At 47.9% G+C, this 25,125-nt stretch overlaps 1 protein-coding gene across 1 annotated transcript in view; it reads left to right on the top strand.

Annotated features, from left to right (window-relative positions):
* The window catches only part of LOC310951672 (myosin-7-like), a 35,444-nt gene extending 13,526 nt beyond the window's left edge, over positions 1-21,918 (top strand). The window contains exons 17-46 of the mRNA XM_083920009.1: positions 1,129-1,261; positions 2,008-2,084; positions 2,188-2,275; positions 3,175-3,292; positions 3,436-3,556; positions 4,459-4,595; positions 5,300-5,470; positions 5,602-5,686; positions 6,737-6,979; positions 7,074-7,250; positions 8,366-8,511; positions 9,230-9,320; positions 9,399-9,556; positions 9,656-9,887; positions 10,584-10,710; positions 10,831-10,949; positions 11,089-11,285; positions 11,917-12,100; positions 12,203-12,368; positions 15,148-15,272; positions 15,356-15,471; positions 17,226-17,412; positions 17,632-17,841; positions 17,918-18,043; positions 19,178-19,268; positions 19,367-19,446; positions 19,988-20,092; positions 20,185-20,280; positions 21,155-21,298; positions 21,385-21,918. Of these exons, the coding sequence (XP_083776135.1) occupies positions 1,129-1,261; positions 2,008-2,084; positions 2,188-2,275; positions 3,175-3,292; positions 3,436-3,556; positions 4,459-4,595; positions 5,300-5,470; positions 5,602-5,686; positions 6,737-6,979; positions 7,074-7,250; positions 8,366-8,511; positions 9,230-9,320; positions 9,399-9,556; positions 9,656-9,887; positions 10,584-10,710; positions 10,831-10,949; positions 11,089-11,285; positions 11,917-12,100; positions 12,203-12,368; positions 15,148-15,272; positions 15,356-15,471; positions 17,226-17,412; positions 17,632-17,841; positions 17,918-18,043; positions 19,178-19,268; positions 19,367-19,446; positions 19,988-20,092; positions 20,185-20,280; positions 21,155-21,298; positions 21,385-21,396 (4,062 nt within the window). The 3' untranslated portion in view covers positions 21,397-21,918. The remainder of the gene's footprint in view (positions 1-1,128; positions 1,262-2,007; positions 2,085-2,187; positions 2,276-3,174; positions 3,293-3,435; positions 3,557-4,458; positions 4,596-5,299; positions 5,471-5,601; positions 5,687-6,736; positions 6,980-7,073; positions 7,251-8,365; positions 8,512-9,229; positions 9,321-9,398; positions 9,557-9,655; positions 9,888-10,583; positions 10,711-10,830; positions 10,950-11,088; positions 11,286-11,916; positions 12,101-12,202; positions 12,369-15,147; positions 15,273-15,355; positions 15,472-17,225; positions 17,413-17,631; positions 17,842-17,917; positions 18,044-19,177; positions 19,269-19,366; positions 19,447-19,987; positions 20,093-20,184; positions 20,281-21,154; positions 21,299-21,384) is intronic.
* Positions 21,919-25,125: the final 3,207 nt, after the last annotated feature.

Raw genomic sequence — 25,125 nt, 5'->3', positions numbered from 1 at the left:
ATTGAGACATAGGGCACGGCCTTGGCAGAAGTCTACACTGTGCGTCCGTCCCGTGCCCCGTGCTTTAGGGTCCTTGTCCCCCCCTCCAGGCCCGTTTGTACTCACACTACCTGGGCCTCGGAGAATGCTTCTTGCTGCCTATACGTCATCACGCCGTAACACGTCACACGCATTGATGACGTCATGGCGATGCGTGGCTTTGTTTCCAGATCTTTCCGTAGACTTCGGAGTTTTTGTGCGTCTTGTCGACTGTTTTTGAATCTTTTCATCGACCAAATCTGCAGTAAACACTCCACCTCCGCATCACACCAACGTGAACCTTTCACCGCCATTGTTTGAAATGTCCGCGCATGGTCCCTCCTTCTTTTTTCTACGTCCCAACAGGCGCACAGGAAATGACCTCAGAACCGCCGTAGGCCTCTTGCTTGTACACGTGCGCATGCTCGTGCTCGTACACGTGCAAACGTGCTTTACTAAAGCCCACCTCTCCCAAACGGGCCGTGGACGGCAAGCGTGCTGCTCCTAGACGCGGTACGGTTGCACACACACTGGTCAAAGGAACCAGACTTTAGCCGTGACACGGGGGACGTTTTTACTTGTTAATCAAAGATAAAAAAGAAATCTTTTATCTTTGGCAAACGCAATCATTGATTATAAAGCAACAGTCAGTTGTAATGTAAATCTTTTTTTTTAAACATTATTTTTTTGGCAGTTAGCAAACCTTTTATCATGTAGGACAGACAGGAAATCGGGTGAGAGAGAGAGCATGAGACATGCAGGAAGTCGGAGTCGAACCCGCGTCCGCTGCCTTTCAGCCTCTTTACATGGGGCGACTGCTCTAACCACTGTTCCACCGGTCACCCCCGTTATGTAAATCTTTGAGTCATCTGCAAAATATAGTAAAATATGAAGCTGTTTCTGTAATTTTAGCTACTTAAAGCACGTAGACCTGAACAGAAGAGGCCCCAGAATGGAGCCCTGGGGAACTCCACGTCATTTCTGAACTGTGTACTGATCGACAGGCTAAGATGATAGGATTTAAATTAAAAAAGCCACGTAGTTGATGTCACATTTGAGAATAGATAAATGAATTCATAGTCCGTGTATCCTGTACGTGTCTCGCTGTAGGTGCCGTACAACATCACAGGATGGTTGGACAAGAACAGGGATCCTCTGAACGAGACGGTCGTGGCTCTGTTCCAGAAATCCTCCCACAAACTCATGGCTGGACTGTTTGAGAACTACATCAGCTCTGAAATGGGTAACGACGCAAACAACCACTATTAAAAGTTTGACAATCTTACAGTGCGCAAAATCATCCCATGGTCTTTTTCGGCAATTACATACAAAATAATAATATTCATTCATTCGTCTTCAACGTCTTGTCGCTGTCGGGGTTGTGGGGGGGCTGGAGCCGATCCCAGCTGACATTGGGCGTGAGGCGGGGTCCACCCTGGACAGGATGCCAGTCTATCACAGGACACATAGAGACGAACAGAGACAGACAACCATTCACAACAAACTCCACACAGAAGGGCCCCAGCCGGGATTCGAACCATGAACCCTCTCGTTGTGAGGGAACAGTGCTAACCACCACTCCACCGTGTCGCCAAAATAGTAATATATAATATATAATAATAATAAGCCAAAGAGACAATTTTTTTCAGCTATAAACGGAGAAATCCGGTAGAGTCGCTAACAGCGGGATGTAGCTAACGCTGATTAGCTCGGGCAGCACGGTGAAGGCATTCAAAGGTCTTTTTTAACCACTAATACTGCTCAAAATAACACCAAACCTCTGCAGCAGCATGAGAAGAATCCCCCCTCGATGGCTTATTTGATGTATGTACGTGACGAAGAAGACAATGGGAGGATTTTGCGCCGGAGTTACACTTTAAAGCGTGATCCCCAAACACACTGGAGCATAATGGCACACTTTAAAGGAACGAGGATTAAAAGTGAGAGAGTGTGTGTAGTAACGAAGTCTTTTTTGTGTTGTTGTTTCAGCCAGTGATCCGAAGTTTGAAGGCAAACACAAGAAGAGGAGAGCAGCTTCCTTCCAGACAGTTTCACAGTTACACAAGGCGAGAGGCACCGTCGCTCACACCTGCCATTCAGATTAGCGCAGAGACTCATGTGACACAGGTCCTGAAGGTGGTGTCTGTCTGTTTGTGTGTTAATGTGCAGGAGAATCTAAAGAAGCTGATGACGACCCTCCGCAGCACTCAGCCTCACTTCGTCCGCTGCATCATCCCCAACAACACCAAGACTCCAGGTGACCAAGCAACAACGGCAGCACCGTTAAACGTCTGCAGCCTGTCACACACAAGAACGCTGACTGCTGCAACTAACAATCCATTTCATAACTGATTCATCCGTCCATTATATTTTACATTAACAATGTTCTCTGCCTTCACATCTCTCAATAAAGAAAGCAGCATATGGTTACTAGGGCTGCAACGATTAGCCAATTACTTGATTCGTTTTCACCGGTGGGTTGTTACTCGAGGTAGGGAATGAGTCCTCACCCCAAGTGAAGGCGTTCAAGTACCTCGGGATCCTGTTCACGAGTGAGGGGACGATGGAGCGTGAGTTTGGCCGGAGAATCGGAGCAGCGGGGGCGGAGCTGCAGTCGCTCTACCGCACCGTTGTGACCAAAAGAGAGCTGAGGAAGACAAAGCTCTGGATCTACCGCTCAGTCCTGGTTCCTACCCTCACCTGTGGTCATGAAAGCTGATCATGGTCGCAGGTACATGCGGCCGAAATGTGCTTCCTCAGGAGGGGGGCTGGAGTCTCCCTTAGAGAGAGGGGGAGAAGTTCAGCATCCGTGAGGAACTCGGAGTAGAGCCGCTGCTCTTTTGAGTTGAAAGGAGCCAGTTGAGGTGGTTCAGGATCATCTGGTAAGGATGAACCCTGGGCGCCTCCCTAGGGAGGTGTTCCAGGCACGTCCAGCTGGGAGGAGGCCTCGGGGAAGACCCAGGACCAGGTGGAGAGATTAGATCTCCACACTGGCCTGGGAACGCCGCAGGATCCCCCAGTTAGAGCTGGTTAATGTGGCCCGGGAAAGGGAAGTTTGGGGTCCCCTGCTAAAGCTGCTGCCCCTGAGACCTGACAGCGGATAAGAGGCTGAAGATGAGATGAGATGATGTTTCAAGCATTCTTGTGTGTCTCCAGGTCATATAGACCCCTTCATGGTCCTCCACCAGCTGAGGTGTAACGGAGTTCTGGAGGGGATCAGGATCTGCAGGAAGGGCTTTCCAAACCGTATCCTGTACGCAGAGTTTAAACAACGGTCAGTCCCAAACCAAAGCACGTACAGACTCACAAACCCATGTTTCTGTTCCTTTTACTTACTCAGTGTGGGCTTCACTTCCTCAAGTTTTGACTTTCAAACTCGGTACTCTTCAATAATCATTGTGTCCTTTTCTTTGTCAGGTATCGCATCTTGAATTCTAATGCGATTCCAGATTCGTTTGTGGACAGCAGGAAGGCTGTGGAGAAACTGCTGGGCTCTCTCGACATAGACCACAACCAGTACAAGTTCGGACACACAAAGGTACAAATACTGGGAGTACTACTACAAGATAACATACATTAACATACATTAAGTTGTACGTACGAGGCTTAGGAAAAAAGCTGTAAATGGTATAAGGACTTGTACTTATAAAGCGCCTTTCTAGTCTTTTGACTACTCAAGGCACTTTCACAGTGTTTGTCACATTCACCTTTTCACACTGATGGCAGTGAACATCTACAGACCATCTAATCTAATGTAACCATTCACACCACATTTACACACCCATGCGCAGTACGGGGAGCAATTCGGGGGGAGGTGGGGATCGAACCGCCAACCTCTCGAATGGAGAGAGTGGGACAACCCACTCTGCCTCTGAGCCACAGTCGCCCACAGTCAAAATTGCAAACACTCCCTCTCATCCACTCAACAGGGAGTTTGAACTTCTTCCCTCTGGTAGACGATACAAGGTACCAAGGGCAAATCGTCATATTTAAAAAAATTCCTTCATCCCTGATGCCATTGGAGCCCTGAACACCAGGTCCCATTGATGCGTTTTTATTGTTATTGCCACGACTGTCCTGCTTTTCGCCCTGAGGATATTTGCGTGTACGTGTTGCTGTTGTTGTTGCCGTCCTGCTCGTTGCTTTTACCAGACCAAAGACAAATTTCCACATTGTGTGTGAATAAATGAAAGAGAATGAATGAATCGAACTTTAAAGTGAGGAATCTCTGTCTGTCTCAAGAACCGTTCATCCAGTCAACTTCACATTTTCAGTGTCAGGGGTGGTTCTGCAGTAGTACTCGGCAGTAGTACTCTGCAGTAGTACTCTGCAGTAGTACTGGGAATACTAGACTGTAAAAGGTTTAGAATTACCACTGTTAATACTGACTTATGTTTGGAAAGACGAGATGAAGGTTAGACGGTGTTTTTCTCCCCTCAGGTGTTTTTTAAGGCCGGTCTGTTGGGTCAGCTGGAGGACATGAGGGACGTCCGTCTGTCTGAGATCCTCACCATCGTTCAGGCCATGGCCAGAGGGAAGCTGATGAGGATGCAACGAGAGAAGATGCTGATTCAAAGGTCAGTATGACAACACTCACATTAATGAATAACAATATCAAAACTAACAGCAGAAAAACAGTCGGGCGTAGGTGACTGGACAAGTTTGACCAGACAAGTTTGACATCAGCTGGATTTTAAAATTCCTGATGTTTGTTTGTTTGTTTGTTTGCTGGGTACAAACACAAATGCAGTCTCTAAAGGTTGAATATGGAGAACGAGGAGAACAGCGTCATCTAGTGTCTCAAGATCGTTGTCCAGCAGTCGGGTTGCCAGGTTGGTCAGACCCGGCCCAGTAGCTCCAGGAGACCAGAGTCTGTTTGAGCCTGTTAGTTGAGTTGAGTTAGCGTTAGCGTTAGCCGTTCCAGCGTGATGTTAGCATCAAGGAGAAGCGTAGCCATGTGGGCGTGCGTTTGAATGGCGTTCCTCTCCTTTCTCTCAGTCCATGGAGTGAATGCTCGGCCTATAGTGACTCTGGTTGTTGCCCGTCTTCGCTCACTCAGCTGCTGGGACAAAGAACGCCCCCTTCACTGAGGCTCCCAAGCAGCTGCAGGATTGGCTAACTCCATTTCACCCAGTGCCAGCCTACAGTAGCTGCACACAACAACAGACAACCCTGGCAACCAGCAATGCCCAACGCTATTGGCTGCTACCATGGAAACAGAACGAGACAGAAAGTCGTTGTCAAACAACCTACGTATTCAACCTTTAATTTTTCTCTTCAGGGACGCTGCAATGGTGGTCCAGTTAAACCTCAGAGCGTTCTTCTCCGTGAGGACTTGGCCGTGGATGATGCTGTTCTATAAGCTCCGCCCCCTGCTCAGGAGCGCCCAGGTGGAGAAAGAACTGGCTGCTCTCAATGAAGAGTTCAAGAAGTTAAAAGAAGCCTTTGACAGGTCTGTTTACATTACACATTTACAGTAAATCAGGGTTTGGAAAGTAACACGCTATAACAGAAATATCAATAAACATCTGAGGTCGGCCCCTCTGTGTTTTCCATCCGTCACTTTGTTTTTTTCTCCGTCAGGTCAGAGGCGAAGCGTCGGGAGGCGGAGGAGCGGCAGGTGGTTTTGGTTCAGGAGAAAAATGACCTGGCTCTGCAGGTGCAAGCAGTAAGTCACACTAGAACTTAAAGGAACACGCCCAGACTTTGGGAAGTCCTCTTGAGCATCTACGCACCTGCTATTAACATGCAAACTGTGTCTGTGTCTTTGATCTGGATCTGGATAAACTAATGTAAATGCAGAACACAGAAAAGCCCCTTCAGAAATGTCTCTATCAATGGGTTCACCTCACAACAGAGCCATCAGGGATCAATGATAATACCCCTCAATAATTAATATCCTGCCACAATTAAACAGCATGTTTCAAATTCCTTTGCTAACAATTGGTGACGGATCAAATGAAGAATTAAAGTGTAATTCTGGCCCCAAATCACCCTACGGTCTTTTCCAAGACTGGTGTAGGGACTATTCTCATGCTGCTGCAGAGGTTTGCTGTTATTTTCAGCAGCATTAGTGGTTAAAAAAGACCTTTGAATGCCTTCACCGTGCTGCCCCGAGCTAATCACTGTTAGCAGCTCTCCCGGATTTCTCCGTTGATAGTTTTTACACAAAAAAAACGGTCTTGATGGCTTATTTGATGAGTGTAAGTGCGAAAAAAGAGCATGGGATGATTTTGGAATTACATTTAAACCTTTCTTTATGGGTTAAAACAAATTACTTATATGAAATGTATCGTATTTGTATTTTCCCGATGTTGAAAAAAGGCCTGTTTTACTCAGTTCATAAAGAACGTTTACAATTTGGGGATAAATGTAAGGAAGGAAGGCAGTCACATGAACAGATGGATGTCAAATTCATCTCTGTACATCCAGTACAGTGGTATGTCCAAGATGTGTGTAGCCTAGCTTAGCATAAAGACTGGAAGAAGTAGATGCTAATTGACACCCACTTGATGTGTCAATAAGGGCATAGCTTACCGCGCAGGCATCAATACTTACAACAGACTGTTAACAGAGTTTTGTCATTGAGAACAGAGCAGTTTTTTTTTACCGTTTTAAGACTTCTAAACCAACAACACCCAACCGAGAACATTATTTAGCAGGATTGTGATCTGAAATCCAAATAGAAATGATGTTTTCTTCCATTTTAATCACCTAGGAGCAGGAGAACCTGGCGGATGCGGAGGACCGCTGCAACCAGCTGATTCAGTCTAAAATCTCTCTGGAGTCGAAGCTGAAGGAGAGTCAGGAGCGTCTGGAGGATGAGGAGGAGGTGACGGCAACCCTGACGTCCAGGAAGCGTCAGCTGGAAGAAGAGGTGATATCACTGAAGAAAGACGTGGACGACCTGGAGATAACTCTGGCTAAAGTGGAGAAAGAGCGACATGGAGTGGAGAACAAGGTGTGTGACAGAACGACCGCAGGGTTCCTTCACTTGACTTCACTGGTGATGGGTGGAACTAATGAGTTTAAATATGCTTTTTGTTTCCGTACAGGTGAAGAACCTGTCTCATGAGATGTGTGTTTTGGATGAATCCATAGCGTCTCTCACCAGAGAGAAAGCAGCCCTGCAGGAAGCTCACCAGCAGGCTCTGACTGACCTTCAGGCACAGGAGGACAAGGTCAACATGCTGGCAAAGGCAAAAGCGCGGCTGGAACAGCAAGTGGACAATGTAAGAAAAGATCTCACTGAGTTGTGTATCCGCTCTTTGTCAATGTCTGTGTCAGATGGTACAGCACTGAGGAAGCAAATGTCGTCCTTGGGTAATCATAGAGTCTCGAGGTCTGTGGTTCACTACAGGAGTGATGACTTGCAAGCTTCCACAAAGGCGTTCCCTCATGAAGTGTTTGGATGAAGCGTTCAGTGTTCAGTTGCATAAGAATCCCTGAATCCTCCTTTAAGACCTCTAGAACCACCTTCAGGAACTTCCTCAGTGACCTTAAGAACCACCTAAAGAACCTTAAGAAACTATTCAGTGACACAAGAAGCCATCAAAAGGGCCACACTGATCACTAGAATTTCCTAAATGACAATCTATATGATCTCTAGAGTCTCATCAATGAACTCTAGAACTTCCATAAGGACCAGAAGAAATATTTCACAAGCGTAGTAAAAGCCCACAGGCACCCCCTACAGTAGGACATCCTCAAAGACCCTAGGTTCCTCTTGAATGATCAGCAGAAATCCATAAAGAACCATAAGAAACACACATGAAACTCTGACTACCTACTTAGTGATCACAATAACCACCTTAAGAACCTCAAGATCCTCCTCAACGACTATTAGATGCACACAGCAAGGTGCTAGAACCTTCTCTGTGGTAGCAGAACCAACTAAATAACCTGCAGAACCTGCTCAATGACCAATAGCACTCATGTGGACCACAACATCTACCCAAAGGACCCCCAGAACTTCCTAAAAGGACCTCTAGAACTACCTGAATGACCACAAGGACCACCAGAAAGACCTCTACAACATCCTTAAGCACCACAAGAACCACCTACAACAAGCCCTGGAACCATAAGGACCACCCAAAAGATCTCTAGAGCCTCTTAGGCGACCACTCGAACCCCCAAAAAGACCCCTAGAAACTACTGAAGGACCACTAAAACCACCTAAGACCAAACCTGCTCAATGACCATCGAAGCATCTTAAAGGATTATTTTGGGGTGACAACTTAAAGTGTCTTCTGAGGTTTTTGGTACACTACAAGATCAAGGTACTCCTGTTCTATGAGTTTATCTCTGGTGTCTGACAGCATCCCCCCCCCCCCCCTCTTCTCTACAGGTAGAAGGTTCCTTGGAGCAGGAGAAGAAGGTGCGGTTGGATCTGGAGCGAACCAAACGGAAGCTGGAGGGGGATCTGAAGCTGTCCATGGACTCAGTGAAGGACCTGGAAAAACAGAAGGAAGACCTGGAGGAGAGACTGAAAAAGTAAGGAAACACATAAGGAACCACAAGTTTTTAACTTTTATTCAGCCAGTGTTTACATTTCTCCCCGCCTGACCAGACAATTTCTCCGCAAGGACTGAGCTCAACTGAAAATTTAGTTAATATAGTGTGAATCATAGACTGTGTAGAACGGACCTCGACGTAGCGTCTCCGTCCAGGTCCATTCTCTCAACTCAATCCAATCGTCCTCGCCTACAGGAGTCTCCATCTTGTCAGACTTTGACTCCGCCTCATTTCCTCATACCAAAAAAGGGCATGTATGTGACGTTGGGGGGAGGGGCATATGTCCATCTGGCTGACGTTTACCTACGAGGAGATAAAAGTAGCCATCGTCAAAAACCAGAAGAGGAAACAAAATGGCTACATCTACGAATGGTCAATCACTAAATTGTAGGCTACTATTCATAACCCTATGCCGTATAAAAAGAAATCTGACCTCGGAGGTCGTTCCAGTTGAAAGTTCTGACTCGTAGCTCGGAAATCCTGACTTCCAAGCACAACTGGAATGCGCCACAGACTACCGCCTTCCACCAAGTTTCATGAAAGTAGTTTTTCCGTTTTATGACGAACAGACAAACAAACAAAAAACAGGAAAACAGAACCTCCTTGGGGGACGTAATAAAGAACATTTGCTAGAATCGACATAATAAAACCTTCCAATTCTGCCTCTTGCTTTCTCTTTCCGTCTCTCTCCTTAAAGGAAAGACTTTGAGTCGGGAAACCTTCAATCCAAACTGGAGGACGAACAGAGTTTGGTTACTCACCTTCAGAAGAAGATCAAAGAGCTTCAGGTGGGTCAGATTGATCCAGAGTAGGACTTGTTGAGCTTCCCGATCTTTCCCCTTCATCACTGTGTGTTGCTCCCACAGACTCGCATCGAGGAGCTGGAGGAGGCGCTGGAGGCGGAGCGTACGTGGCGCTCCAAAGCTGAACGTCAGAGGAACGACATCGCCAGAGAGCTGGAGGAGCTTGGAGAGAAGCTGGAGGAGGCGGGAGGAGCCTCTGCTGCTCAGATCGCTCTCAACAGGTCATCATTTACTTTAAACTGGACTAATCCTTTTACTCTAGCGCCACCTGCAGGTTGACTGTTGTTTGGTTTGGACTTCAAGTTGTTTATGTCAAACAGGAAGAGGGAGGCAGACTTCCTGAAAATGCGGCGGGAGCTGGAGGAGGCGGGACTTCACCACGAGGCGACGGCCGCCACCCTCAGGAAGAAGCACTCAGACACGGTGACGGAGCTCAGCGAGCAGATCGACGCGCTGCAGAGAGCCAAACAGAAACTGGAGAAGGAGAAGGTGGAGTTCAGGCTGGAGGCCGACGACCTTGCTTCTAACGTGGAGCAGCTCTGCAGGAACAAGGTGAAAACCAGTCCGCCTTAAAGAGTAAACTCCGATTTAAAGATGCACTCTACAATAACAAACAATCTACTACTCATCATGTTGAATAAGGAAGAGTCTAATGAAGAACAATGATTTGCATGATGGTAAACGTAGGATCCAGTCAGTGGCGTGCACTGACTTTTTGAAGGGTAGGAGCAAAAAGGAAAAATATAGCGCGTCCTCGTTACTGAAGAGGACTCTTCAGCACATGTTTTGGCTCCTTGAGGGCCCTTTAACATGTGTTTTGGCTCCTAGAGGACACTTTAGCACATTTTTAAGCACCCAGGGGACACTTTAACATGCGTTTTGGCTCCTAGAGGACACTTTAGCACACGTTTTGGCTCCTAGAGGGCACTTAAGCACACCTTTTGGCTCCTAGAGGACCCTTTAGCACGTGTTTTGGTTCCTAGAGAACACTTTAGCATGCATTTTTTGGCGACCGCCACTACCTCTTCTATGAGACTGTGATGCAAGAAGACACTTTTTCAATAAAACTGATAAAATCATCATAGACCCACAAATACTTTGTATACTATATTTCATTATGCTGAGAGCACACCACACGCAAAGGAACTTCTTTCCCTGAGCTCATCAGCTGATATGGATGCTGTGTGTGTGTGTGTGTGCGTGTGCGTGTGCGTGTGTCTGTGTGTGTGTGTGTGTGTGTGTGTGTAGGGAACTGTGGAGAAGATGTGCAGGACCTTTGAGGACCAGCTGAATGAAACCAGGAACAGAGCGGAGGAGCTGCAGAGACAACTGGCCGAAGCTTCTGCTCAGAAAGCACGAGCGCTCACAGAGATCGGTACAACACACACACACACACACACACACACACTAGTCCATATTGCAATCATCAACAATCTGGTTTTACACTCACATCTGATTGATCAGCTCTCGACTCGTTCTGTGTTTGTTCTCGTAGCTGAGTACAGCCGTCGTCTGGAGGAGCGGGACGCTATGATTGGTCAGCTCCAACGCTCCAAGGCGGGGGTTTTCCAAAACGCTGAGGACCTGAAGAAGCAGCTGGAGGAGGAGAGCAAAGTAAGGGTTAAGTTAGGGCACATGTCTTGCTAACGGATACATCTGAATAAGCCAACTCTCTCTGACGAACGTGTGACACTGGAATATGTTGGGTAAGAGCATCAGGTATGTGGTTAAAAGTGAACGTGTGTGTTTTCAGGCTCGTGTGGCGCTGGCTCATGCCGTGCAGTCGTCCCGTCACGACAGCAGTCTGCTCCGAGAGCAGCTTGAGGAGGAGCAGGAGGCCAAGGCCGAACTGCAGAGGGAGCTGTCTAAAGCCAACGGACAGGTGGTTCAGTGGAGAGCCAAGTACGAGACTGATGCCGTGCTGAGGATAGAGGAGCTGGAAGACGCAAAGTAAGATCTTCTGATAACACTGCAACCATCACTGCTTCTCCTGCAGCACTCACATGTTATTGTCTGTTGTAATTCTGCACACTGGGGTCCATAAACAGTGTTGAAGGTCATAAACTGGGTCTGACTGTAAAGATGAGACTCTTGTGGACTCAATGAGCCCAGTTGTGTCACGAACGGTGACGGGGAAAACACGGAGGATTGGACCCAAATGCAGACACGTACTGGGGAGTCAGTTTACCAGATTTAATGAAACTTATATAACACAAAGGGTGCAGAGAACGAGGGGAAAACACGGAGATGACCGGGAAAAACTGGTCAGGGGGAACGATCACAGGAGGGGGGTACGCTGGGAGACAGGCTCGCAGGTAGGCAAGCAGGGGGACCGGCAACTGGAGCAACAAAACACTAGGAACAGTCACAGGTCGACAGGGAGACGGGCAACTGGAGCAACAAAACACTAGGAACAGTCACAAAAAGGTCCACGGAGGAGTGAGAGGAGAAACATCGACACAAGGATGAAGCCAGCCCTGCTACGTGACAACCTTGACCTGAATGTTAATTTTACATGTATAGTACATGAGTTTTGTTCTGTCTTAACCGCACAATGCTGCTGTTTGTCTGTTGTTTGTAGGAAGAAGTTGGTCGTCAAGCTGCAGAACGTTGAGGAAGCTGTGGAGACGTCTCACGCCAAATGTTCCTCCCTGGAGAAAACCAAACAGAGTCTGCAGACAGAGATCGAAGACCTGGTGGTTGAACTGGAGCGAACCAACGCTGCTGCTCTGGCTCTGGACAAGAGGCAACGCACCTTCGACAAGGTCAGAAACACCGGCCGTAAACCATGTAGGAAATGTTCTCAGGTAACGCTCAGGTGGCGGTACAACAAGCTCAGAAACAAGTTTGTGTTTTGGTTTGTGCAGTTGTTGAGTGACTGGAAGGGGAAGTTTGAAGAAGGTCAGACGGACCTGGAGGCGTCGCAGAGAGAGTCCCGCAACCTGAGCACGGAGCTCTTCAAACTGAAGCACTGCTACGAAGAAGCTCTGGACCATCTGGAGACGGTTAAACGAGAAAACAAGAACCTGCAAGGTACTCCCTCCCTCCCTCCCTCCCTCCATCTGTCTTCTTCACTTTGAATAGCTGCATGGGCAACTTTAGTTTTATCTGGACGTAGGTTTGAATCTCATTGGTTGAAACAGAAACATTGAGCCGTGAGAACAAGTCGACCACAGCAACAGTGTGTTAACCTGACTCCTCCAGATGGATTGATCCTCGTGGTCTCAGCAGATCCAAGTTTCTCTGCATCTTTCTGAGACACAATGTTCCTAATTTTTGCGATATTACGCAGGTGAAAATATGCAGTCCTTGTTGTTAGTTGTATGTGAGAATCGAAGGACGTATCCTGATCAAAAATAACACCCAGATTCCTTACTGTGGTGCTGGAGGACAACACAACATCATGCAGAGTAACAATATCTTTAGCTGTTGAGTTTCGGAGGCCTTTGGGGCCAAGTACAATAACGTTTTGTCTGAGTTTAACATCAGAAACCTGCATCTTTCATCCAGCTTTTTATTTCCTTAATGCACATTTGAAGTTTATCTAACTGATGGGTTTCTTCTGGTTTGATCGACAAATATAATTGTGTATCATCAGCATAACAATGAAAGTTAATGGAGTGCTTCCTTATAATATTTCCTAAGGGAAGCAAATATAAGGAGAATAGAATCGGTCCAAGGACAGAGCCCTGTGGGACTCCGTGACTAACTTTAGTGTGCATGGAGGATTTGTCATTAACATGTACAAACTGAGATCTATCTGATAAATATGACTTAAACCAGATCAGTGCGGTTCCTTTAATGCCAATTAGATGCTCCAGTCTCTGTAGCACCGTACTCTACGGGGGAATTGTTGGGTTTATGTCATGGGTGTCAAAGTCAAGGCCTGCGGGCCAGATTCGGCCCGCCAATGAATTATCTTGGCCCCCGGGATGATATTTGATTAGTATTAGAACCAGCCCGCACGCCACAGCCGCCTGCTGGTGTTTTTCACGCAAAAACTACATTACCCACAATGCAACGGTAGCCCGCGAACTCACTGAAGGTGGACGATGAGAACAGGGTGTTTTAAGCTCGGTGGGAGGCAGAGCACATGTTCACACAGCTGTGTGTCTTTATCTTGATATTAAGGAACACATTTTATTTTTGAAGGACATTTTCTTTTTTGCTGTTTGCCTGTTGAAAATGTTTTCCTTGAAATAACTAAAGTCATACAAAAATATTGCTTTATTCATTTAATGTACAGGACAAGTGTTTTCTCTTTGAAGGAAGTTTGTTTTTGTCTGTGAGCCTGTTGGAAAATGTGTCACCTGACAGAGCCATACAAAAATATTGGATTATTCATTTAATTATTATATATAATACGGTACACTGTGTTAGGTCTTGGTTCAATAGGTTAAATGCATCATTTTAATATGTTTTAATAAACATTGAACCAGTCCGGCCCTCGGCTTGTAGCTAATTTGGTTTTTTGGCGCTCTGTTGTATTTGACTTTGACATCCCTGGTCTCTGTAAATCATGAATAAGTCCCAGAGTGTGGTCTTTACCTACTCTGTAAAGTGTCCTGAGATAACTTTTGTTATGATTCGACACTATAAATACAATTGAATTGAAAATTTAATTGAATCTGGGAACTCTGGTTTGGAGATCTTTTGGGAAGGGGCAAAAATGCCGGTATCACCAACATACGGGCCAAACCAACCAATCAGATGACTGAAGCATGTGACGTGCTAACAGCGTGGAGGCAAAGCTCAGAAATTAACCAACATGTGGGTAAAGGAGATTTTCCCTTTGTGTTTAACGTGAATTTACGGATCAAAGGCCCAATTTCAGGAGCCCGGTCCATATTCAACAGAAGGATCCAGAGAACAAAGAGTTAGTGAGCGGCTTGCTCCATAGCTGCTCATCTCATCCGTGGAAGCCTCCATGTTGTTTACACTCAACAGTATCTTCTGTTTCACTTCAGTCCACCAAAGAAACCAGGAGCCAAAACATGTGCTAAAGTGTCCTCTAGGAGCATAAACGTGTGCTAAAGTGTCCTGCTAAAGTGTCCTCTAGGAGCCTAAACGTGTGCTAAAGTGTCCTCTAGGAGCTAAAACATGTGCTAAAGTTTCCTCTAGGAGCTAAAACATGTGCTAAAGTGTCCTCTAGGAGCTAAAACGTGTGTTAAAGTGTCCTCTAGGAGCTAAAACGTGTGCTAAAGTGCCCTCTAGGAGCTAAAACATGTGCTAAAGTGTCCTCTAGGAGCCAAAACATGTGCTAAAGTGTCCTTTAGGAGCCTAAACGTGTGCTAAAGTGTCCTCTAGGAGCTAAAACATGTGCTAAAGTGTCCTCTAGGAGCCAAAACGTGTGCTAAAGTGTCCTCTAGGAGCTAAAACATGTGCTAAAGTGTCCTCTAGGAGCCAAAACATGTGCTAAAGTGTCCTCTAGGAGCATAAACGTGTGCTAAAGTGTCCTCTAGGAGCTAAAACATGTGCTAAAGTGTCCTCTAGGAGCCAAAACATGTGCTAAAGTGTCCTCTAGGAGCTAAAATATGTGCTAAAGTGTCCTCTAGGAGCCTAAACGTGTGCTAAAGTGTCCTCTAGGAGCTAAAACATGTGCTAAAGAGTCCTCTAGGAGCATAAACGTGTGCTAAAGTGTCCTCTAGGAGCCTAAACATGTGCTAAAGTGCCCTCTAGGAGCCAAAGGCCTTATTTCAGGAGCCCGGTCCATATTCAACAGAAGGATCCAGAGAACAAAGAGTTAGTGAGCGGGTTGTAGACCTTAATGAATATCGTCATTGACTGACACGTTGACTGTGCTTGACTGCAGAGGAGATACTGGACCTGACGGATCAGATCAGTCAGGGAGGGAAGACCATCTATGAGCTGGAGAGGATGAAGAAGATCCTCGATGTGGAGCAGAGTGATATCAGAGCAGCTCTGGAGGAAGCCGAGGTAACAGACTAACCTACTGTAGATCCCTCTACCCACTGAGCTGATTACTAAACTACGGTCGCTACCACCTCTCTGCCCACCAGGGAACTCTGGAGCACGAGGAGAGTAAGACCTTGAGGTGTCAGATGGAGCTGCAGCAGATTAGGACTGAGATCGAGCGCAAGATTGCAGAGAAAGATGAAGAGATCGACAACCTCAGGTACCAGATCTATTAAAGAAATTCTTCCCTTTTTGGCAAGTCTCACAGGACTTAGTTAAAATCTGAATGTGATCAACTCCGACTCGCTCCAAAGTCCCACCCTCTTCCCTCTGCCTGACCTCTGACGCTGCCTCCTCCCCCGACGCGTGCAAGTAAAACCGTTGTTTTGTTTACGCTACCGCGCTAACGCTAATCTTCCTTGCACAAGTACCACAGTATTACAGAACTATAGTAAGTGCTAACTGTTAGCATCTGGATGCTACGTTCTAAGATCAGTCAAACTAAAAGTTCCTGTCCAGTAGAAACTCCTGAACCATCTCTGGAAACCACGGCTGGTGATGACCGGCGTCTCACCTCTCGACGCATCAGTTCTTCACCGTTCCTCGCTCTCTCTCACAGACGCTCTGTCGCTCTGTCGTTCCTCGCTCTCTCTCACTGACGCTCTGTCGCTCTGTCGTTCCTCGCTCTCTCTCACAGTCGCTCTGTCGTTCCTCGCTCTCTCTCACAGTCGCTCTGTCGTTCCTCGCTCTCTCTCACAGACGCTCTGTCGTTCCTCGCTCTCTCTCACAGTCGCTCTGTCGTTCCTCGCTCTCTCTCACAGACGCTCTGTCGCTCTGTCGTTCCTCGCTCTCTCTCACAGTCGCTCTGTCGTTCCTCGCTCTCTCTCACAGTCGCTCTGTCGTTCCTCGCTCTCTCTCACAGACGCTCTGTCGCTCTCTCTCGTTCCTCGCTCTCTCTCACAGTCGCTCTGTCGCTCTCTCTCGTTCCTCGCTCTCTCTCACAGTCGCTCTGTCGCTCTCTCTCACAGACACTGTCGCTCTGCAGAGCGGCGGGACTCTGACCAATAATTTTATTCAGACTGAATTCAATGATTCGTCAGATTTTTATCAGAAATATATGAGAATTAAATATTGATGAGTTTCAACGCCTGGTGGATTTCTTTTACATTTTAGTGGCGTACGCTTATTAGGAGCATTTTAGGGCGCACTCACACTGTCCTTCCGTACCGGGCCAAAACAGGTTTTTTGGCTAAAGCCTAGTGCGTTTGACCAGTGTGAGTGCAACTGCTCCACGCATAACTGCGGCCAGCTGGCCGTCCACGGCCCGTATCAGAGAGGTGGGCTTTTGTAAAGCGCGTTTGCACATGTACGAGCACGAGCGTGCGCACGTGTACGAGCACGAGGCCTACGGCGGTTCTGAGGTCATTTCCTGTGCGCCTGTTGGGACGTAGAAAAAAGAAGGAGGGACCATGCGCGGACATTTCAAACAATGGCGCTGAAAGGTTCACGTTGGTGTGATGCGGAGCTGGAGTGTTTACTGCAGATTTGGTCGATGAAAAGATTCAAAAACAGTCGACAAGACGCACAAAAACTCCGAGGTCTACGGAAAGATCTGGAAACAAAGCCACGCATCGCCATGACGTCAATCAATGCGTGTGACGTGTTACGGCGTGATGACGTATAGGCAGCAAGAAGCATTCTCCGAGGCCCAGGTAGTGTGAGTACAAACGGGCCTGGAGGGGGGGACAAGGGCCCTAAAGCACGGGGCGCGGTGCGGAGGAACAGTGTGAGGGCGCCCTTAGAGTCAAAATGGCAGAAAGGAAAGAACTGCTTTAAATCAGAAACCAGTATAACAGCAGAAAATGGAACTAACCAATGAAAGACCAGACAGCAACAGGTAGCACATTTAAAATAATGGAAAGACTATGCAAATAATACCTGCATCGGAGTAGTAACACCGATGCTGTCCACCAGGCGAGGCCACCAGCGCTCCCTGGAGACCATGCAGGCCAGTTTGGAGGCGGAGGTTCGTAGTCGCAGTGAGGCGGTTCGTCTGAAGAAGAAGATGGAGTCTGACATGAACGAGATGGAGGCCCAGCTGGGATACGCCAACAGACAGGCGTCGGAGAGCCAGAGGATCATCAGACACCTGCAGACACAGGTAGACTCATCGGATCAGAGTTCAGCTAATATATCATGACAATACACTTTTCAATGTCAGGGTGGCAAGGACTACTGCACAGACACTCTGAGGCTGGCATGGTTGACGCCTCAGGATCAGTGTCCTTGGATCGACGAACTTCTGTTCAAGAAGCGTTGAAGAAGTCGTAACGTATTCAAAGAAAATCAATGACACTATCGTCGTCGTGTCCTCTCACAGGTTAAAGAGCAACAGCTGGATCTGGAGGACAAAGTCCAGCTGACCAATCAGCTCAAAGAACAGATCGTCCTGTTGGAGCGACGCTGCACGCTGATGACGGCCGAGGAGGAGGAGCTGCGCGGCGTCCTGGAACAAACCGACCGCGGACGCAAGATGGCCGAACACGAGCTGGTGGAGGTCACAGAGAGAGTTACCCTGCTCGCTACGCAGGTACGCACACAAATACACCCACGAAACGACTGAGTGACTGACGGATTGAAGAGCTGACTGACTTCCTGTGTTTCAGAACGCAGGTCTGATGAACCAGAAGAAGAAGCTGGAGGCCGATGTGTCTCTGCTGTCAGGAGAGGTGGACGAGGTCATGGAGGAGAGTCGCAGCGCTGGGGAGAAAGCCAAGAAGGCCATCACTGATGTCAGTCCTGACCCCTGACCCCTGACCCCTGAACCCTGACCCCCAACCCCTGACCCAACCCAAATGAACCCAGAGTTGCATTCAGTGTGTGAACTATAGCGTGGCTTTCAGTGGAGCTCAATTATGTGAATCACATTTTTAGGGGCTCTCATGTCTGAGTGGGTTCTCCTGTAGCCTGGGTGTACCCATGCTGCTTGCACATGATTTTGGAAGCTTTAAATATATAAAATAACAAGTGAAAATATCTATCAACATCCACCATAACGATGAATGAATGTGTCTGCCTCTAAGTTACTTAAAACTTCTTTAAAATCCTTCAATGAGAGCAGGACCTGGAGTTTCAGGTGTGTCTGTAATTAGTTCCAGGTGAAGAGAGAAACAGACTTTCTTTATTTAGACTAGATTATAAACCCTCATTAGTCGGGGCCTTGTGTAATTGTAAAATAAGGATCCCCCCCAGGACCAGGTGGAGAGACTAGATCTCCACACTGGCCTGGGAACGCCTCAGGATCCCCCAGTTAGAGCTGGTTAATGTGGCCCAGGAAAGGGAAGTTTGGGGTCCCCTGCTGGAGCTGCTGCCCCCGAGACCTGATCCAGGATCAGAAGCTGAAGATGAGATGAGACACTATATTATTATTTATAAAAATCATAAGAGACTTGGGGCGACATGGTGAGGTGGTGGTTAGCACTGTCGCCTCACAGCGAGCGGGTTCCTGGTTTGAACCCCTGCTGGGGCCCTTCTGTGTGGAGTCTGCATGTCCTCCCCGTGTCTGCGTGGGTTTTCTCCGGGTTCTCCGGTTTCCTCCCACAGTCCAAAGACGTGCAGGTGTTGGGTTCATTAATGACTCTAAATCACCCGTAGGTGTGAATGGTTGTCTGTCTCTGTTCGTCTCTATGTGTCCTGTGATAGACTGGCGTCCTGTCCAGGGTGGACCCCGCCTCACGCCTGATGTCAGCTGGGATCGGCTCCAGCCCCGTGACCCCGACAGGGACAAGAGGCTTAAGATGGATGAATGAATGAATAAGAGACTTGATCAGGACTTGCTGCCGTCCTCAGACTTGAGTCCTGACTTGGCGAAAAGTGACTCGTGACCATCTCGGTGTTAAACTCACCTGCATCCTGTGTTTCCCCAGGCGGCTCTGATGGCGGAGGAGCTGAAGAAGGAGCAGGACAGCAGCAGTATGATGGAGAGAATGAAGAACAACATGGTGTCCACGGTGAAAGGTGCAACACAACACAAACACACATGGTGACGGTTGTGACATGTGCAGGGTGCAGGGTGCAGGGTGCAGGGTGGTGTTAACGGTGTCAGTGTGTCTCAGAGCTGCAGGTCAAACTGGACGAGACGGAGCAGATGGCCACGAAGGGAGGGAAGAAACAGATTCATAAACTGGAGACGAGAGTAAGTGAATGTCTTTATTGAGTTTTATCAATGTGGGTCTGTTATTTCTGTTTATTAGACCGCTGCTGGGGACGCAGCTCTAATCAAAGACGCCACGGAGGAATGGTTATTTTTTTATTACCTTGATTGAAACGCTTCAGAGTAATCATGCTAGATGTGTTATGGACTTTAGCTGTGATGATGCTTTCCCGGTGTCAGCGGGTGCACTGTCGTCAGCCGTCCTCGGCTTCGCCGCATCATTCGGGGTTCGATTACTTTATCCTGTGACCTGCCTGTGACGCCATTTCAACGCCTTTCCTACTCGTACCCACAAACTGAATTCGTGTTCACAGAGGAGACTTCGTAGCTGTAGAAATTAGAGTTGCACTCACAGCTTTTAGATTCATACTCATGTAAAAACACAGCTCAACACAGCTAACGAAGCCCGCTAACAGCGCCGGTCCTGTGGACAGTGATAGATTTGGAGGATTTAGGTTTTAAGGGGGGTCACTGTTAGACTTCAGTGATATCAGCAGGAAGTTAACCTGAGTGTTGTGTGCAGGTGAGGGACCTGCAGACGGAGCTGATGATGGAGCAGAAGAAGAGCGAGGAGTGGCAGAAAGGAGTCCGTCGCAACGAGAAGCGAGTCAAAGAGCTGACATACCAGGTGGGATTACCTTTCACGGGCGCAGGTGTTCTGCTGGTTCTGGTTCTGGGTTCTGTGCGTGTGTTTCATCGGTTCTCTGTGTGCTCCTGCAGTCTGAGGAGGACAGGAAGACTCTGCTGAGGATGCAGGAGCTCATCGACAAGCTCCAGACCAAACTCAAGACCTACAAGAGACAAGCAGAGAACGCTGTGAGTCTTTAGTCCTGCTGCAGTGTTTCATTAGAAGTGAGACGACACAGGTCACAAATGCAGCTTTAAGTGGAGTCTCCTCCTGCTGGACATTAGAGAGAATGCAGCTTTAAGTGGAGTCTCCTCCTGCTGGACATTAGAGAGAATGCAGCTTTAAGTGGAGTCTCCTCCTGCTGGACATTAGAGAGAATGCAGCTTTAAGTGGAGTCTCCTCCTGCTGGACATTAGAGAGAATGCAGCTTTAAGTGGAGTCTCCTCCTGCTGGACTTTCGAGAGAATGCAGCTTTAAGTGGAGTCTCCTCCTGCTGGACATTAGAGAGAATGCAGCTTTAAGTGGAGTCTCCTCCTGCTGGACATTAGAGAGAATGCAGCTTTAAGTGGAGTCTCCCCCTGCTGGACATTAGAGAGAATGCCGCTTTAAGTGGAGTCTCCTCCTGCTGGACATTAGAGAGAATGCAGCTTTAAGTGGAGTCTCCTCCTGCTGGACATTAGAGAGAATGCAGCTTTAAGTGGAATCTCCTCCTGCTGGACATTAGAGAGAATGCACCTTTAAGTGGAGTCTCCCCCTGCTGGACATTAGAGAGAACGCAGCTTTAAGTGGAGTCTCCTCCTGCTGGACATTAGAGAGAATGCAGCTTTAAGTGGAGTCTCCTCCTGCTGGACATTAGAGAGAATGCAGCTTTAAGTGGAGTCTCCTCCTGCTGGACATTAGAGAGAATGCAGCTTTAAGTGGAGTCTCCTCCTAGTGGACATTAGAGAGAATGCAGCTTTAAGTGGAGTCTCCTCCTGCTGGACATTAGAGAGAATGCAGCTTTAAGTGGTAGTTGCGGTTTAAAAGATGAATCACAGCTGTTGTCCTCTGTCTGTCCACCAGGAGGAGCAGGTGAGCAGCGCCACGGTGCGTTTCAGGAAAGTCCAACACGAGCTGGACGATGCCGAGGAGAGGGCCGACATCGCTGAGACCACCGTCAACAAGCTGCGCATCCGAACCCGTGAACAGTCCACCAAGGTCGCCATGGTGAGTCGCCATCACACGCTTGTTGTTGTTTTGTACCTTCAGAGTAAAAGTTTAGCGTTTCTAATCTGCTTCTTGTGTTTCTGCAGATCGTTGAGTGAAGCTCCGCCTCTCCAGACACCACCAGCGTGTTTGTGTGCTGTTGTTTGGATTGCTGTGTTGTTTGTGCTGTATACGCCAGGATCATGTATCTACTGTCATGTTACCATGTCAATATGTTTCTATATTACTCCACTGTAAAGCACTGTCAACTGGTTTGCACAGGAAGTGGCGAGGGCGGCGAGTACGTACAAGAGCTGGTAGTTACACTCACGATTCACACAGTTACAAGACAGCACTTGCAGACAAACGTTCATATAAATGATGTTTAAATACACACTTAACCCACTCCGAACCCACTACTGGATGGTTTGAAAGAGGAGTAAAAGAAGCCGTCTATGTAAAAGTAGAGAAACCATCGCTAACCAGTGGAGGAGGTCTGAGACGCCACTGATCTCCGGTTTACAATGCTGCCCTTTCATCCCTTCATCCAACAATCTAACCTCAAAGAACAACTGTTCACAAACGTCCTCCTGTGACTCCAACCACTGTAGTTCAGACTCAATAGAGCGCTAACCAAGTCCAGACCTACTTCCCACCAACGACTGGACCAGGACCAGGACCAGGACCAGGACCAGGCTGGGACTGGACCAGCAGTTACGAAGTCAAAACCTACTCCCACCAACGACTGCCACTCTAACGACGGTCGTTGGCACTTGGAGCACAAAGGGTTCCAGTGACATCATCGGCCTTGTGAGAGGTTAAATACCTGGATCTCCACACCAGTTAGTTGGACCAGTCCCAGCCTGGTCCTGGTCCTGCTCCAGTCCCAGCCTGGTCCTGGTCCAGTCCCAGCCTGGTCCTGGTCCTGGTCCTGGTCCTGGTCCAGTCCCAGCCTGGTCCTGGTCCTGGTCCTGGTCAGATGCGTACATGAACTGATGAAGCCTCTTGGATGAGAGGTGAAACGTCTTCCTGACAAAGAACCAAGTCCAGTTGTTTTGGACTGAAGTTGCTTTGAGGAGAACGACGACCTGGACACATGAGAACATTCACAGACTAAATCCACTCGAAACTCTGGAAAACATATCGACTTGACACTGAAAAGATTGCTGCAAGTCTTCCTCAAAGCAATTTCAGTCAAAAACAACTGGACTTGGTTCTTTGTCAGGAAGACGTTTCACCTCTCATCCAAGAGGCTTCATCAGTTCATGTACGCATCTGACCAGGACCAGGACCAGGACCAGGACCAGGCTGGGACTGGACCAGGACCAGGACCAGGCTGGGACTGGTCCAACTAACTGGTGTGGAGATCCAGGTATTTAACCTCTCACAAGGCCGATGATGTCACTGAAACCCTTTGTGCTCCAAGTGCCAACGACAGTCGTTAGAGTGACAGTCGGTGGTGGCCAGTTGGTTTCGACGTCGTTAGTGCTCTATTGAGTCTGAACGACAGTCGTTGGGGTCTCGGCTGTCCACTTACACCTCAAGGAGAAAGCCCACTCCTTTGATGACAGCAATGTCCAAATCTTGGACAGAGAGGACAGATGGTTTGAAAGAGGAGTAAAAGAAGCCATCTATGTAAAAGTGGAGAAACCATCGCTAAACAGAGGAGGGGGTCTGAGACACCACTTATCTCCAGTTTACAATGCCGCCCTTTCATCCCTTCCCAGGAGATTCAACAATCTAACCTCAAAGGACAACTGTTCACACATGGCCCGGGTGACCCCAACGACTGTCGTTCAGACTCAATAGAGCACTAACGACGTCGAAACCAACTGCCCACCACCGACTGTCACTCTAACGACAGGCGTGGGCACTTGGAGCACAAAGGGTTTCAGTGACATCATCGGCCTTGTGAGAGGTTAAATACCTGGATCTCCACACCAGTTAGTTGGACCAGTCCCAGCCTGGTCAGATGCGTACATGAACTGATGAAGCCTCTTGGATGAGAGGTGAAACGTCTTCCTAGACAAACAACCAGTCCAGTTGTTTTTGACTGAAATTGCTTTGAGGATAACGATGACCTGGACACATGAGAACATTCACAGGCTTAATGCTGCAAGTCAAATCCAATCTAGCATCAACTCTTTTCCCACTAATATAAAACCACATCAAGAGCAGACAAACCCTTTATGCGACTTCTGTTCATCACATGATCGAGACTGGACAGAGGAAAAAAGTCAACAGGATTCAACAAAAGGTCAGTTTTTCATAAATATGCAGTTCTCATCTCATCTCATCTCATCTTCAGCCTCTTATCCGGGGTCAGGTCTCGGGGGCAGCAGCTCCAGCAGGGGACCCCAAACTTCCCTTTCCCGGGCCACATTAACCAGCTCTAACTGGGGGATCCTGAGGCGTTCCCAGGCCAGTGTGGAGATCTAATCTCTCCACCTGGTCCTGGGTCTTCCCCGAGGCCTCCTCCCAGCTGGATGTGCCTGGAACACCTCCCTAGGGAGGCGCCCAGGGTTCATCCTTACCAGATGATCCTGAACCACCTCAACTGGCTCCTTTCAACGCAAAGGAGCAGCGGCTCTACTCCGAGTTCCTCACGGATGCTGAACTTCTCCCCCTCTCTCTAAGGGAGACTCCAGACCCCCTCCTGAGGAAACACATTTCAGACGCTTGGACCTGGACCTGGTTCTTTGGGTCCTGACCCAGCTTTCATGACCATAGATGAGGGTAGTTCTAACCCCCCTAAAATAACACTACATTGGAAGTAGATGGGACGGGAGTTATATAGATTAATATAAGTTCAACCACCTCCAGTTCCTGCGTCTTCTATTCTTCATTTTGGGTGGAAACTTTCCTGATTGTTGTTTTTGGAGCTGAGAAAGTTGAGGACAGATTGAAATATGGATTATGGGTCAACAATGAGTGGCTGTTACACACACTATAATATATTAAACCTGCATTAAGTGACGACGTTTGTGTGTAATTTAGATTCTAGTAACTTAAGAGTGCTGTGCAGTGGTTAGCGTCTTTTACCTCGAAGCTTTGGTTTGATGGCACTTTTACGTCACATGAAACCGTAGGCAGCTGTTTGTTAATGTTAGACACAACTACTTAGCATTAGCATCACCAGGTATTCTGCCCTCTAGTGGTAGAAGCCTCCAAACACACACACAGGTGGTTGGGTCTACCTCTTCTCAGGACTGTGGGTGTGTCTACGCTGATCGACTGACATCTTCTTGGGTCTTTGTTAGCTTTGTTTCACCTGTTAAGGCGAGACAAGGTACACCTTTACCATTCTTAATGGTAGACGGAAATTCCCATCAAAGCCCCGCCCACCTTCAACCCGAGCAGAGGTCCAATCAGAGTACCTGAAAGCACCTGTGTGGGCGTTCAGGCCACTGTTAGACCTGTCAATAAACCAGGATCCTGTTATTTTGACTGCTGTGTGTGAGTTTTACTGTCGTTGATGTTTGTGCCTGAAATCTTAAGTGTGGAAAAAAATGTAAAAATAAATACCTGTTGGTGTTTGACACAGTTTGCCGACTTCTTTAACGTCCTCTTCCTCACCGCAGAACACCGCAGACACACAACGCTGACACACAACGCGTTGTGTGTCCGCAGACACACCGCAGACACACCACGCTGAAGGTCTGATACAAAAGGAACGCAAACAGAAAACTCAAGTGTGTCTCTCATCTCAGGTCTCAATCGTCTGTCCAGGAGGGAATCTTCATCCCCACGTTTCACTGCTAAAGTCTGGTTCCTTTGACCAGTGTGAGTGCATCCGTACCACGTCTAGGAGCGGCACGCTTGCCGTCCACGGCCCGTTTGGGAGAGGT

Source organism: Echiichthys vipera (assembly GCF_963691815.1).
Source record: "Echiichthys vipera genome assembly, chromosome: 9".
In the NCBI taxonomy this organism is placed as follows: domain Eukaryota; kingdom Metazoa; phylum Chordata; class Actinopteri; order Perciformes; family Trachinidae; genus Echiichthys; species Echiichthys vipera.
The sequence above is the reverse complement of the archived record's forward strand: the minus strand, read 5'-3'. Positions and strand labels throughout refer to the sequence as shown.